This window comes from Parus major, chromosome 2, assembly GCF_001522545.3.
Source record: "Parus major isolate Abel chromosome 2, Parus_major1.1, whole genome shotgun sequence".
Taxonomy (NCBI): Eukaryota; Metazoa; Chordata; class Aves; order Passeriformes; family Paridae; genus Parus; species Parus major.
In genome coordinates, this window is record NC_031769.1 from 104,716,746 (window position 1) to 104,733,442 (window position 16,697).

The 16,697-nt window shown below is 41.6% G+C and overlaps 1 protein-coding gene across 4 annotated transcripts in view; it reads right to left on the reverse strand.

Moving 5' to 3' along the window:
- Positions 1-10,802: 10,802 nt before the first annotated feature.
- The window catches only part of TMEM241 (transmembrane protein 241), a 56,626-nt gene continuing 50,731 nt past the window's right edge, over positions 10,803-16,697 (reverse strand). For all 4 annotated transcript variants that reach the window (XM_015619806.3, XM_015619804.3, XM_015619803.3 and 1 more), the window contains 2 exons: positions 15,583-15,647; positions 10,803-12,175 (listed from right to left, as the gene is read on the reverse strand). In XM_015619806.3, coding sequence (XP_015475292.1) covers positions 12,115-12,175; positions 15,583-15,647 — 126 coding nt within the window. In that variant the 3' untranslated portion in view covers positions 10,803-12,114. The remainder of the gene's footprint in view (positions 12,176-15,582; positions 15,648-16,697) is intronic.

The following is a 16,697-nucleotide window of genomic DNA, read 5'->3' on the forward strand; positions in this document are numbered from 1 at the left end:
ATGCTTATAGCGTGGTACTGGGAAAGAGCTGGAACTGTGATCCTGGAAAATGGCCTGCACACCTTCAAAGCAAGGCAGGGGTGGACCAAGAAGCTGCTGCTGACTTGAGCAGCAAACACTAAATATTGGCTGCTATCATAAATTTCCCTTCCTACACATTCATCTAGCCTGTCATACACTCCTTTCCATAATCTTGCTAAACATCATCTTAAACCAGCTAGGACCTTTGCCTCTGTTACACTATTTAGACAGATGCTCCAGGGCTTAATTTCTCAAACATGAAAAAGTCTTCCAGTTTGAAGTCAAATTTCATTGGTGACCAATTTATACCTTTTTGAATTTATGTTAGTATTTTGTCTAACTTGAAACTGAAATCTTTTCACTAAGTGAGCTCTGGGGTGTGGTGCTCCTTAGCAGCAATCCTTAAAGTCCTGGAATTTAGTTAAGCAAGACACTAGAAGGGGAAAGTAGAGGTAAGAAAACAAATCTTCTCCCAGGGGCTTCAACATGTAGTCAAAGTGCTGCTTTGGTTAACATCAATGGGTACAACTACTGTGGAAGAAGCTGAGCAAGTCAGGTTTTCAGAAACACTGACACAAGACCTAAACTTCCCTCATTTTCAATGCAGCAGCATCCATGAGCAAGCCTTTATATCCTTCTATTCCTTCTTTCACCCAAAGGGGAAGTTTCCCTCTTCTCCATTGCTTCTCTTTACCAACAGCTGGAAGGTTTTTACTCTTGAGAGTTAACTGGGAGAGCAAAAGGATGAAGAGGCAGAAGTGTTTATTTACAAACTGGTATTAAATCACCCATGTTCAAAAACAAAGACTGGTTTACCAGGAATGGAGTCTTTTCATTGGTTTAGGAGAGGAACGTTGGGATTTTCTCTTAGATCGTAAGACAGAGCTTTAGCTAAACTTTTCTTTAGGCTGAAGCCTTCCAGCAAGGAAGGGTTTGGAGACATCTAGACTAGCTTAAGCCACCTGTTCTTCCCCTGTTGCTGTACCATTTTTGTTGCCCACAGGACTGAACTGTGTTGGGGTTTTACAAAAGACAAAGGCAGTGTTTCACAGCACAAAAATGACAGGCATGACATCAGCTTTTAATCTCCCACACCAGAAGACTAAAAGAACCCTGTTCTGGTCCCTAGATTTCTTCCCATCTGTGTATCAGGAATCCCTGGGAGTGTGCAGGTCTCAGCTCTTTCTCCTTATCTCACACTTCTCCAATCATCACATACATGCAAATTAAAATAAAAAGGAGGTAAGATGGCAAATCTCAACATATTTATAGAGTGCTAAGAAAAGAGCAAGCTCACCAAAGAGTAAGCACAAGACTTCATGCTGGTTTGCTCCCTTCTTGCAAGGAATGCTCGTGGCAGCCACTGGCTGGGGAAGCAGCACACTCGTGACGGCCTCCCCCAGCCCTTCACAACTCCACATGCTCTTAACTAAACAGCCACTCAGTGGGGAGGAAAGATAACACTAGGAATAGATTTAGAAGAATTGCAGAGTTGAACAGGCTGCATGAGGGAAGGAGGAATGGTTTGTAAAATTATAAATATGCATAAAACAACAGGAGGCTGTGGTTTCTAGTGATACTTTTTGTTGGCAACCAAAGAAGCATGAATATTGGGGAGGGATTTTTGTTTAAAAAGGTAAAAAGCTAATCAAGAAACAGTAGCTGTGAAGCTTTAAAAAGACACATAGGATGCTTTTATTTCTAAACTGCTCTCATCCCACTCAGTCAAAAATGACAGAATTTTTACCATCTGAGTTGGACTAATGGTCTAGACCATGTTATTTCCCCAATCCCTCCCCAGTTGCCAGCACATCCGTAAACAGAAGCCTGAACCCTAGACACCTCCTTCACATTGCCCTGCATCTGTGAGTGAGAGCACAGCCAGTGAAGCAATTAACACCTGTCAATTAAACAGCCTCATGCAGTCCTTTTTAATTGGGAAAAATGCAGTTCCATCCTCAGAGCAGGACAAGAGTGCATGGTGGACCTGGTTCCCACCTGGATACTTTGGCTGCCTCTTAGTTGCCTGCTGGGGTAAGACCTGGCTGTGCACCTACCCATGCCCATTCATCTTCCCTTGAAAAGGAATTCACAGCACTGACAAGACAGGAAGAAAGATCATCACCACAATTGTCCATGGCAACATCCCTAGAGGAAAAGGGAAAAGAAAGGAGAACTAGAGCAATGACAACCCACTCACCATCATCATCATAATCATCATCATCATCATCATCATTATTGTCAGCATCATCTTTACCTTTACCCTCATTTCTTGAGAAGTGGGCCTCTCTTCTCCCAGCAGCTGTGAGAGGACTAAGAGGGTACTGAATGAACAGCATGACTGAAATGCAACCATTAGCAGCTGTCCTTCTGCCTTCAAGGTCTAAAGTGAGCTATTTGAAGAGGGCTTAGTCTGAGCTCCGGTCTGCCACAATGCAGCCCAGGCACTGACTGCACTGGGGCTCCTCATGGAACACAAGCATTTCAGCAAAACATCAAAGCACAGACTCACACATCTGAGATGCACAAAGTCCAACACATTTCCAAACATCAGTTGCTTGTGACAATGTCAGTTTCTTCTAGTTGTGAACATTTCTTCTAGTCAAAGCTAGAGTAACTCCAGCTTAATAAGCAACCCCAAGACATTTATATCATTTACATGCAGATTTTCCAAAAGCACAGCATATTTTTGAATGCTCAATATTTAATGCCTTCTTCCAGAGCAACATCCTCCCAGCTGTCCTGAAACACTCTCTCCCATGAGCAGCAGAGGCTACGGTATCAACCTCTGGGGTGTTTCCACAGGCCAAGATGACAGTGCACAAAAAAACAACACCAGAACAGCACTGTGCTCATCTCCCACAACAGCCCAAGAGGTTCAGTAATGTTTTCTGAACACAAGACTCTTTAAGATGCCATCTGCTTGCCAGGACAACCTGTGTATCTGTAGAGAATGGAAGTGAATTAAGACAGCAACCACACAGAAGAAAACAAAGAAGAAAAAATCACTTATATTTTTGTCTAGTACATAACCTTTCATTTCCTCAAACCTGAGAAATATGCCAAGTCAGATCTCCATCAGTCAGTGGAGCATAGGAGGCATTGCATTCAGATGTACTTTCTAAGGAACATTTTTCAGATCACAGTTTAAATTATGGATCATGCAGATGGATTAAGAACTACATCCCATTTCCTCTTTTATTCCTTGTTATGTACTCTTCTCTTGACTGCTGCTATTTAAGCATCTTATTTTCCTCCCCCCCACCACCATTTTGTTCACCTTTTATTATTTCAATAAGCACAGAGATGAACAGAAAGAAGTTGATGCAGTGCTGGGAGTTGGGTCTGGCTGACCCTTTCACATGGTGCATCTGGAGCTGCAGACTCCACCCTTCGTCTGATTTATTTTAAAAGCCTGCTGTGTCCATTAATGGAAAATTGGACCCTGTTCAGGCTGTGATGGTGTCCATGGACAGGAAAATGGAAAGTTTCAGATTAAAGCTGCAGGAGACCAGGAAGAAAAATATCTGGAGAATTTAATTGATGGTGGCAGTGCAATAATTGCACACAAATATTAAAGAAATGGCAGTCTGTGACCTAAAGCAGATCCTTGGGACACAAGGAGGGGAGCACGAACATCTGCAAGGCCACAGGGCTGCAGAATTAAAATATTCCTCACCAGCAGTAAGCTCAAACATTTTGCAAAACTGAGCACATAGGATAGAACCACTACCACTGTGATGCTACATTTGCTAACCATCCAAGTTATTCACCTCTTAAAGATGTGAGACATATTTGATGACATCCAACTGATTTGAGAAAGTGATAAGAATCTTGGAGACACCATTCTGCAGTTTCAGTAGAACAAACAGCTTAGAGAAGCCAACTTTACTGAAAACCTGATCAGACATTGGGGAAGCCCATCACAGCACATAGAAAACAATCTACACCTGGGTTGCTGCTGTCCATGGAGGAGAAGACAGTGAATCAGTGAAGAGACTTTTCAAACCCCAACCAGGCTTGGAGCCTAGCAGTGGGATTCCTGGGGGGAAGAATAAATATGTTAAAAGCTGTAAAACCAAGCAGAACTGCAGTTTTTAAACCTACTGATTGATATAATAACAATACTGTTCTCATATGATTCTTTTTTTGCAGTTAACAGTGTAGCAATAAAGTAAAAGTATCACTGTAATTATGGCTATTTATGTAAGACTGTTACAGAATACAGAAGATTAAACCAGTATGATGAAATGGAAACTCAGTACATTCTACAACCACCCCCCAACGCTGCCCCCCAGATTCCAAAACCTTAAAGAATACTCTAGCTGAAATCTCATGCCATGGTCTTGCTTTATTGTTTGTTTTTAAAGTCTTACATGGAAAATGATGGTAGAATTCTATAGCAGGAACGTATTTTTGGAGTGGTCAAAAATATTTCAAGCTACTTGGTACCTTCCTATTAAGGCAAGACAGACAAATCTCCAGCCCATGAAAGAATTTGTCATGAAGTGTGTTTCATGAAGTCTCTCAGAAAGACCAACTTGCTTAAGAGCACGTTGCATCCTCTCCTTTCTCTAAGAAACACAAAAACACAGAAACACTTGCAAAACCTTTCCAGTCTTTACTTTTGGATGAAATGATTGCATGGACTGGGAGGTGGTGCAACAGAATATTCCATTCTTTTCTTCCTGCTAGCTGAAGTCACAGCCTAAGACATTCCCATCAGCACAGCCATCTGTTTACAGGAGCTGTGTCTAGCCTGAAGCCCATACACTGTAAAGAGAGGGACATGATTGATACAGCAGATTTAATTTGCTTCAGTTTAAAAGATTGCCTTATTAGCTCATGGTGCAGAACATGGTACTGGACCCAAGTTACCTTTAGTCTAAAAAACTCTCCCTGTTTTCCCACGATCTCTTGGAGCCCCAGGTGCTTGCAGCAAGAGGTTACACAGCCATCTCAGCTGTTTTCCACTGCATATACACCTTTAAAACTGACTTTCTATGGTTTCAAAGAGGGGTTTGAACCAGAATGGTGCCTTTGTGTCACATTTTCAGAAACAAGAAGAGTAAAAAAACATGAGAGGGGTTTTGAAGGGAAAGGGGAAGTTATTCTATAGCTTTTAAACTTAGTTCTGTAGCAGGAGGTTAAGGGTTCCTCTCTCAAAATTTTCAGTGGCACTGCCTTTGCAATTCAGCATTTGCTCTGGTGAGCCACACTGCTTCTCTCCAAACATTTCTGAATCACAGAAGGTTTGTTTTATGGGTTTGTTTGTTTGTTTTAACCCAAAAGAAAACACTACAGCTGAGTTTTTTCCATCTAAGAGACTGCTGTAAGCAACTTACCCATACAGACAGCTATTCACAACAGGAGCCATTCAATTCTTTGCTCAGCAATTTTAATATTCCCCTTTGAATACAGCTGAACCACATGAAATTCTGTTGTGTAAGGCTCTCCTTCAAAGTAGAGATTTATTTTCTTTGGTAACAGCTCATCAAGTCTGGAGGCTACAACCATCTGTGTTAATCTCTGCACAGTCTGTTCTTATTCATCATCAATAATAAGACCAAGGAGCACCCATGATGAAGACAGTATGAGCAGACAACTATAATAAAGAAATAAAAGCTGCCTTGCTGAAATTTTTAGCTTCTGTGTCTATCCTACATCCTAATTCTTTGACCATAACTGGAGACATCAAATGAAGGAAAACAATTAACTTCCCCCGAAAGGAACATAATGTTTGAAAGAAAGTTCAACTATGTTTTCTGAGCGGCCATTATGGCAGTGATTTGCAGATCTCAGACTTTGGCAGTGGGACAGTCAGCAGCAGAATGGAGAAGAGAAGAGCTTGGATGCTGTTTGCTTCTGCCTGATAAATTTGTTGTGTCTTTTACACTACAGCTATGGGGATATTCTCTACCAACTGCTGAAACATGCACAAGTAGACCCGGTCATTCAAAGGCTGGCAGGCAAGATCCAGGGCAATGCCTGCAGAGTCACATAAAAGCAGTACCTCCAGCTTGATCTCCACTGACACTGAATTGGGGTTGTCTCTTCTGTCACTCAGCTTAAACAGAGAAACTCACTGTAAGGGCTGATCATGCTGAGCATCCTTGGCAACATGCTGATAATCTTTTTCCTGGCATTGGACTGCCCACAGGGTTGCAGACTTATGGGCATGAAGGGTCTCAATTAAAGTTTCTTCTGTCTGCCCAAACCTGAAGGAACTTAATTTGCTAACTTGTGAACTTGTGGTGGTAACTGGCACAGAGACCTCTCCCCTGAGAAGGCAAAGAACAGACCAATTTCTAGGTGATCAGTAGGGGAGAAATGACTCCTTAAGAGTTGTTGCCCATGTTTGAAGCCAAGCTCATCCCTTGGTGTCCCAGAAGATATGTGACAAAGAAATAGCAAAAGGTCCCTTTTGGTTCTTGTCTCTAGCCAGGGCTAGAGGGGATGATTAGCCAGACTAGCTTGGTCTCCACAGTGTTCAAAAGACGGTCTGAGAAATATTTGCCTCAAGGTGTTTCCCACCCCAGTCAATGAATGCTTTCTGCTTTTGCGTTGTGACTGCTAATTACAGCCACACAGTCCTTACAGTGGACATCTGCAAGTCTCAAAAACATTTCTTCTTAACAACTTCATGTCTGAAACACAGTCCTTTCAGCAGAAACTCCAACCCTCTTGTTAGTCCAACTGGTGGTACTTCTTCTGTGCTTATGCACAGCAAACAACATTCCCAGCTCTCCACTTTTCCTTTCCCTCTTCATTGCCTAATGACCCAGTTTCAATCTGAATAACCACTTCCTCCAAACAAGTCAACCATTCTCCTTATCAGTTTCAAAAGGGTTGTGCTGGCTGTTTTATTCAGCCAGCTTGCTCCAGGCAGGTGCTGTTCTTACAGGGAATCACAAGGCACTGGTTGCCTGCAACTCCAGCATAAACAAACTTGTTGGTGCACCAGCTTTCCCCATTGGCAGCAGTAAGGAAATCCAAAGTTTAAGTGTAAACAGGGATCAAACTCCTACAGGATAATGGGCCTAGCCTTTGATTCCCAAGCTGTACTGGCCCTCAAGTACTTGAAGCAACATGAATCTCAGGGTAGAGCAAACACTCCTTCACCAGCCTCACCTATGAATGTGCATGTTTTCCTCCCTCTCAAAGTGATGTTTGTCAGAAGTCATGAAGGTTATGGGACTGCTGATGGCAAACAGGAAGCAGGAAAGCTCAAGCAGTCACAGGGTCTGCCACAGCCACATCTGTGAGTGCAGTAATGGGATTTCAGCCACTGCTTGGCAGGGGCACTGAGAGAAACTCCCACCCATTTCACAGTATTCTTTTATATACAGCCCTCTCTGTATGGGCAGCAAGTTCACAGCTGAACAAGTCCTGGGCTATATGTTTTCAAATCTTAATGACAGAACAAAAGACAAAGTTTGCTAATCATGCTCCCAGTGTGGCTTTCAATGGGGTTTTGTATACCATCAAATCAAGAACTTAACATGCTGGCTGGCTACTCCCACCTACATGGAAGCCAAGGCAATTACTAAAAGGTAAAGAGTAGTGTAACTCCTTCCCATCACAGATACTAAATAGGAGGTAATCTCCCCATCTTGGTGATCAAGAAGAGCACACCTTTTTTACCAGCATTATTACAAAAAAATCCAGTTCATTTTCTAGAAGAAATCAAGGCTTACACAATGACACTTTAGTTAAAAAAAGGGTTAAGCTTCTCAAACCAGTCGAATAATATGGAAATAGTTACACAACCTTCATAGACTCCTCTAATTCCTTTTTGGGACTAAACAGATATGTATTTGTAATAAACCCTAATTAAAAAAAAGCAAAACAACAAGCCCACAAAGAAAAGCCCCAGCCCCCACTCCCCCCAAACCTATGAATAAAAAACACATTTTCAGAAGCAGATCTCATCCTATTTTATCTCCTTGTACAAAAGTATTTCAGTCTCAATTTTTTTCAGTCCTGCCCGCAATCTCCTTCCTCTCACCCACGCCTTCTTTTCAAACCAAATGAGCCTGTCCCTGTGTCTATCCTCTGGAACAGGATTAAAGTTTCACACTGAGCCTGTTGCCTTGTTCACAGTAGCAGATGATCTGTTTGAAAGCTGTTCATTCAGCTCTGGGCAAGGCAAATTCGCCATGGAGTTTTCTTCAACCCACCATCTCCTTTAGATAACAGGAGCTGGAGGAAACCTGCCCTCAGCACTCAGTACAGCTCCCAGCAGCTAACTTTTCTACAATACTTAATAAAGCATCCTTTTCAAAGCATGTGTTATGTTGACATCACATTATATATATATACATATATATAGTCATCCACCAACTCAGACATAGGAGATAGGTGTTACAAAGACTAATGGTAAATCAGAATTCTATCCCTTACCAAATATTTTAAAAGGTCCAGAGCTTCTTTTAAAAATAATTTTAAAGATTTTCCTATTGCTTTTTGCTAAGATCACCTGCTCTGCAGATTTTCAGCTTCTGTTGAGAGACTGGAATAGGTTCTCTGCCAACACAATGTAGCAATAAGCAACAACAGATTCACGTCAGTGTTAAGTATCAGGTTCATCTAATTCATTTAATAACATTTTCTGCTGGAAGCTATGCTACAGCCAAAAGATCCAGAAGATTGTTTCAAAACAGAATCCCTGTGGCCTGCATTTTTGCAATCCACTTGTAGTCCATATCCAGTGACTTTACTCTTCAAGTCTTCTTTTGATGTCACTTGACTTTAAGCAGATGCTCCTTATGTTGAAGGCCAGCCACATGCATGAGTCATGCCACTGATAATACAGTGGATAATACAAGCCTTGTTCCAAATACTTTGTAAGGAAAAAAAGGACACTTTGAAAGTAAGTGTAAGCAAGGTAGGATCAGAAAGATATGAAATTATTCAGGACCATTTCAGTCATTTGTTTGATCAAAACCAGTAGATGTGAAAAGGGCATGATGGGACAGCCTCCAGCACCTGTTGCCTCTCCAGCACAATTTTACAGAACTAAAGGTCAGCTGTGGGGCACTCAGCTTGAGTGCCACAGGTGGGAACATACACCTTCTCAAGGACAGTGGTGGCCAGCCAGGGTCTTCTTGGTGCCCTCCCTCAGCTGACCTTTAGGTCTGTATGACCTGCTCTGCACTGCCAGCTGAGATGACCTCTCAGGGCTTTGCAACTGCTACAGGTCACCAATTCCTGGCTGGCATCCCCACCCCAGTACACACGTGTTGAGAAAGGCACCACTTGTTCCAACAGCCAGAAGTCCCCCAAGGGCTCTCTCCCCACCACCTCTCGCCCTACTGCAGGGCTGACCCTTTGACAGCTCACTGTGAGCAGCACTGAACAAGCCCTTGGCTCACAGGACTCCCTTGGAGGCAGATGCCACACTGGAGCCTGGCTCTGCTGCTCCCTCTGCCACAGCCTGAGCAAGAAGGAAGCCAACCCGTACTTTTAGCACCTCAAGACAACTCCAAATATGAAAATATGGATTTTGAAGGCCACTGAGTTCTATTTCCACCCTTCTCTGAGTTTTCAGTAAGACGGATGAGCCTCATGCTGCTCTGCAGAGGTTATCCTTACCTGAAGCAGGCAGGGTTGGTTCAGAGGGTACTGAATCAGTTGTGTTTGACACAGGAGCCCAACTCCACTGTTAACTGTGGTTCTTTGATTTGCTTATGTAGCAATCAGTTTAAACCTGCATTTTTTTACTTGTCTCAAGCAGAGTCTCAGAAATGCAAGCACATTGCACTAAGGCACAAAAAATGCAAGCAAAGGTGAAACAGTTCAGTGTTGTTTAACACATGTAAGTTCAATAAAAAGGCAGCTGCCTTACTGTGTAGGGGGACACTAATGCACTGTCTGCAGGGACTGAATTCCCCTAGAGCCCAGGGAGCCTAAATGCCTGTTGCAGCCAAACAAGCTTCCTGCAGTCACACCAAGATGCCCTCTGATCAAAGTTCTACAGCAACCCTGGCTGCTGGTTTGGCCTCTGCCTTTCCACCGAGACCACCAGCAAGAAAGCAAATGGGTGTTCTGCTTTGGTACATTGCTAGGAACAGCACTGGCAAGATAGAGGAAGAAAAAAAAACCAGACTGCAGCCTATCCTTGAGAGTTATGCAAGAAGAGAGGTACACAATGAGCTTTTCCCACAGCAAAGGTTCCAGCTATGATTGCAAAACCTCAGCAATCACGCAGGGACTCTTCCATGAGGTCTCCTAGGGTCACTATTCACTTCAAAGTCAGCAGAAAGGTGGCACAGCAAGGATTCTGCCACAACTGGCTGCAGAGAAAACTCTCTGGGGAAAGCCAGAATGCAGTAGCCATCACTGCCAGCACTGTCTGAATTTAGAGACCGGGATGCCATGAGGATCCATGGCTGGCTGTGTCATGACACACTGGGTGTGAGTATGGGCCCAGCTTCCCATGTGGCTCATGCTGGTTTCAGGACAGTTTGGACATCTGTTTTTCCATGCTTGTCCCTCTCTTCCCCCTTTCTTCCCAAACCTGAGTTTTACCACCTGGCAAAAAAAATGTCTCACTCCACACTCGAGTCAGAGTGGGACCCAACATACACAGACAACATGCCCATATAAAGACACCTTTTGTGATAAACTGACATAAGCTTAGGTACAGACTAATATAGGCCAGACTAGTTCTCTTTCAAACTACAGTGCTTTTTTTTAAAACAAACAAACAAAAAACAACAACCAACAACCTGATCTTTATCTAAAACTCCTCAGTCATAGAAATTTACTGCAAGCATTTGTAAAATTTACCTTCACTCTATGGTGCTTTATTTGAAATGAAAATGTAGGCATGTTTTCAAGCCCATTTGGTGGGATTTTTTACACTGAAGCAGATATTCCTCTGGTAACTGTAGCCTTGTGGAAACCATGTATCTTGTTCAGACTAGTCGCCCAGTTTCTATCTACAGAGCGATATGCACTTCCTAACGCAGTAATCTATCCAAAAGGATATCTCTGTGAGAGCAACCCTCTTTCCATTGACTGTGAAGGAAAGTTGGTCAATTTAGATTAAGGGACTACACTTTACATATCTAACATCGTGTGAGTCAAGTCCCTCTCCTTATTGAAGCTTTGCTATCTAGTTCCTTTTACCATGTAGACCTTTCCCACAATATAAACTCATCATTTAATATTACTTTCACATAGACTGCAGGCTCTAATATATCAAGATTAATTTTTAACAGTTATTAAGCAACCAGAAGTGAAATTATTTTAAGAACTCTTGAGATTAATTTCCTTACACTCTTTATGACATTCATTCTTTGTTTCCTCTTGCAATAATTTAAGAGACAAACCACTGCTGGGAACAGTATGTGTCCCTCCACCCCCTCCAGCTGACAAAAATTGGCAGAGTTCAAGAGAAATCTCAGCAAATGGGAGAGAAAAAAATTCACAAAGAGCAATCACTACAGATATTGAGATTTATTGCTGATTTTCCCTTTCTGCAAAGCTGTCAAGCTGCCAGAGTTCCAGAAGGGGATTATCTCCACAAGCCCCTTGGCCTCAGTCCCTGTGCCCATTCAGACAACATGACTAGAGACCTGTGTGTGGCAGCTTGCTGCTTACAGCACAGTTGGAGGCAAAATCCGTCCTTCCAGATCCTGAATTTATGGCAGGGTCTGGGCTCTGACATTGTTTGGTATGACCTGCTGTCTGCTTCAAACAAAAAAAAAACCACTGGGGGCATCCAGTGGGGAATGCTGCGTTTCCTGAGTTTAGTCCTCTGTGCAAGAAGCTGCTACTGAGTGGTGCTCACACAGAGCAATCAGCATGAGACAGTGCAGTTTTTCTTTTACCACATCAATCTGATATAGTTTGTCTTGTGCTTTGAGGTAAAGGCTCCTTACCACCTTTGCCAACTATGCTGCTCCTTTACCGGCACTATTAATAGCATAGGTTATTTTCTTAATTAAAAAATAAACCCACAAAAACAATAGATCACTTTCCTCGTGTTTGGTTCACTTCTTCATTCCTGCTGCCGCTTTTTTTTTCGTGATAGTGTCTCTAGGCTGCAAGTCAGCTCTTTTCCAGCTGGTGAGATCTGGTTCCTCTTTATGTGCCTGTCCTTTCATTGTAAACAAGTAATGCTTCTCCAACTCCACCGATCACAAGGCTGTAAACAAAGCATATCACAAATTTAGCATCATGTAAGTCCTTCTACTTGATACAAAATTATATTATTTTATCTAAACACATTCCAACCTAGAGACGGTAACCCAGGTGATTTTTTTCATTTGTCTCGCAAAGAAAATTCTGTAACCCAAAATATCTTATTTAAATGATCTCATCAGAAACTACCTTTCCTGTGTTTTAGGGTTGGTGGTATTCAGTAAAAATGCACAGACAAGAGTCTAAATGGAGAAGGTTGCCCCTAGTTACAAGAATAGCTGTACACTCCTACACTAGCAAGAATAGGAAAGGAAGGCAAAAGAGTTTGAACCTTATTAGCCTAATGATTCTTTCTTGAAATTTCTGCTTGTGTTCTGTTGTGAAAACTTGCCACTTGACAACATCAGTAAGAGATGTAAAGCCTAGGTTTTGCGGACAAGGCAAAATCCGGGAAAACCTTTTTGCACTGGGGTGATCCCATTGGCACAGTGAGGCCAGCAGAAATTCTTGTGTTTGCCTCTCTTGGTGAGATGAAAGGAGCTGCCCCAGCCGAAAAGGCACTAATGGGCCCAAGGACTTTTTTCCTTAAAAAGAAGTGCTTGGGCCCTTTCCTTTTTTCCTTAAGCCAAGGCACTGCACAAAGCACAGCTGTGGCACTAAGGCTGTTCCCCAAGAGTCAGCCTAGGAGCAGGGCTCCAAGTCAGGATGAATGGTTTTACAAAAACCTTCACTGAAATATGCTATCAACCCACTCAATGCATGCAATAGTTAACAATCCCCAAGTCTGCTCTGTTATCTGTCACAGTTGACAGGAATATGGTAAGATGCTGACTCTTCTCCCCTTTTATAACAGTGCAAAGCTAAGTGTACTGACCTTTCATCTTAGCCCCATGGCTTAATTAGCTTATGAAACAGAAAAGCTCCTTACTGAACTTTATAAACAAAACAAACTTCTGTTAAGTTCATTTCTAAGAGTACTCTTTTTTTTTTTTTTCCCTTACAAAAAAAAAAACCATGTAAAGCTGAAGGCTCTTTAGTCTAATAGCATTACATTCACTTAAATCTTAGCTTTGGTGAGCTGTTTTAAAAAACACATAACTTCCCTTGTTCCTGAGAGGAAAAAAATATTGTATAACAACAGCACAACGTCTTACAATTACCAGTTACACAGTAAACAGCCCTGGAAAGTAGGTGCTACAGTCTGTGGTGGTCCACAGAATAGCTTTGGTGTGGAATTACCAACAAGGAGCAAAAGTCTGCAAGCTTTTCAAAAAGGGTCTAAACCACTGAGTCTGGTCACCTACAATTGGTAACAACTTCTGAGTGCTTTTTTTTCTGGAGAGGGGTAACCCCCATTTCTTATTTCAGCTCCAGTTATAAACATACCCTATGCATCAATTCCTTTGGAAGCTAAGATTTGATAACATATCCTTTATCCTAAAAAAACCCCAAGCCCCATAACCCTGCATATGGAAGGAAGACCTAAAATCAACAAAGCCCTAGAATTTTTTTTCCTGTTTCTATAGATGTGTTGTTTTCTAAATTTTTAACAGAGACTTTCAAAAAGAAACCATTCTAAAAGTCAGACTAGAAATCACAAAATACAGCAAACTTCCCAGCCTTGTTCTGTAAAAAGATGCCTGCACCTGAGCTGTTCTTTACTATTATATGTCTTACATCAGACAAAGAACCCCTTTCTGAAGGATTTGAAATCTTGGGCATCCACATGCCCGTGCAGTCCAAATTACTAGGCAAATGGAATCCATTGTTATATCTTCAAGATGAAGCAGAGCAAAAATCATGGCTAAATGCCAACCCTTGATATTACCTTCAATTTACCATCTGGTAAATCCTCCAGCTTCTGTTTATAGTGGGGTGACAGCTAACTGCACTTGCCCATCATTCAAAAATTAACCTATAATATTGGCCATGACCACATTGGAGCAATACTAAAATCCTCAGTGATTAATGTTCTCATGAGTGCTTTGCAGCTGCTATCATTCAACAAACTATTTCCAGAGCTTTGCTGATAAGCCAAGGCACTGCCAATGCACAAGCACTGACATAATAAAAAAATTATATTGTTTTCTTTTTGAATTATGACATTCAAAGTGTAACAGTGGCCAAGGGCTAAAGCAAAATACCTTTTAAACATACAGATGAGTTCATCATGTATAGAAGTTTCAGACCATATAGGGCAGGTGACATTGTTCAACTATATGGGTCTGTGTGCTCACATTAACAAAGGTATACATTAATTTTTAGTGCACATGTCAGTGAACACAGATGTATAATCAAAGCCTGACTCTAGCACACACATGACAGACCTGCACAAAACATGGTGAAGAGCAGCAAGTTAATGGCCTAGACTAGGAGTGCTTTGTATGTCCTTTGATATTGGTTACATCTCTGACATGCACAGGCTTCGTGTATTTCCTAGAACTAAAAAAAATGCACAGCTTACTTTAGCATTTGAGATTACCTGTGCGTAAAATACAGATAGGAATGCATATTCACACATAAGTAAATGGGGCCAGTCTGAACTGGAGATTCTCCTTTCTATAAGGCTCTTTTCACACCTGAAGAAAGGAAATGTTAATTCCATTCAGTGCAGAGCTGAATCTTTAGGATGGCAATCAAACTGAATGAATCATGAATCAAATGGAAAAAGGGAAGCTTAAAGCTTTTCAAAAGTAAGTAGATTTTTATTTCCATTAACAAATCTGTCCTCAGAAACACGTGTCTAACCCCACATTGAGATGTTATTTGCATGGCAGAATCACTTAGGTTCACCAGCCATGTTCTGTGATTCCCTTTCACTGTGTGCCATACAAAATAGATCAAAAACACTGCCTTTGACCGAAGGAGCTTGAACCCAAATCCTTTATACTACTACCTAAAAAATTCAAGTTAGGTGATTTGTACTGTGTGGCCACACATTACAAAATCCAGATACAGCTTTGGGGAAAGTTTATTATCATTATTTTTTTCCAGTGTGATTTTATGCATCCCCGGCGCACAGTGTGTTGGGAAACTTGAATGCACCCTCTTGGTTAAAAAGATGCTGTCACCAAACCTTGACTCCTGTGCTTTACTTCCAGTTCAGCCACTAAATTGCAGCATGACTTTGAATAGGTCATTTATTTGCCTATTGGATCCATTTGTCTCACTGTAAAATATGCTGAGTGAATTGTGGTGAAACTTAATGTCCAAAATGTCCATGTTCTCCCACAGAGGCAGAAGAAACACTCTTCTATTACTTTCCTGCATCCATCATTGCACACCTGGTTCTCCTTACATGCAAGATAATACTGACAGCAATAGAACTTGACATTTAAAAATATTTCCACATGAAGAACTGTGTGAGAATTCATCTCTACTCTTAAGCAAAAAGCTCATGTAGACACTTACCAAGAAATTGTTAGTACATTGGCAGTCATGACAAAGAAGAACGGTGATAAGCCAGCAGTGATAACCTGTTAAATTGAAAAGAAAGAAAAAATACTTTGTGAACTTGTGATATCACAAATGAAAACTAAAATACTCCTGCTGAAATTTAATTTCCATGTGTGCAGTCATACCTTCTTCTTTTAGTTGGAGAAGATAGTATGATAGTCACACATTTGATGTTGACTCTGACAGAACCTGGGACACAGCAGGCCAGGGCAAGAGGACCCCTTGTCACCTATCCTAGCTGCCCTGGCCTAGAAGTCTGCTGGCTTTTACTTGCCAACAGCAGACTGGGGAGAGCAGTTGGATCCTGGGTTTGGAAAGCCTTGCATTTCTGAGGAGAACAAGAGCTTGAAATGTGTTTATAGGTGTGTGAAAACCAGACAAAAATTAATAGGGTGTAGGGTTAAGAGAAACAACACAACTTCAGTAGGTTTATGTTGCAAATCTCACATTCCCCCCATGTATCCTGGGTAGAGAAACTAGAGACAAATGACTTTATACTGAGTACTGATCCTAGTATCAGCTAAATCCTGACATACAATGGTTTGTAACAGATCCCTGCCTCAGCAGCTATGGAGCTACCACATCTGCAGCCTGCGTGCAGTTTTGGATGTTTCGCTGCCAGATGGATAATGTAAAATGGAAAGAGTTCAAAGAACAGTGACAGAGTCATTAGATGGGGGGATTGATTTTCAGTCAACAGTTAGGATAAGCAATGCCTGTGGGAAAGGAAGGCTTGGTAGTGGTTTACAAAAACTTGGGAAACACAAGCACTGAAGAATGAAAGGAACTGTTTAGGTTAATACAAAATTGCCCAAGGAAAAAGATAAAATTAAGAAACAAAACATTTAAACAATTATCAGCTAAGATTTCCTAATCATTGTTTGCCTTAGTTGACTCCCAGGGGAGACAGCAGAAACTTCATTCTGTAATCTATTACTTGTTAAAGCATTACTACATGTGCAGCAGGGAAGCAAATGCCATTTCAGAGTAGATTCTGTGCACCAGAGCTTGGACTAAGACTGTGTTAGTCAATACTTGCTACATTTGTTATGGCCACATCTTAAAAGGTA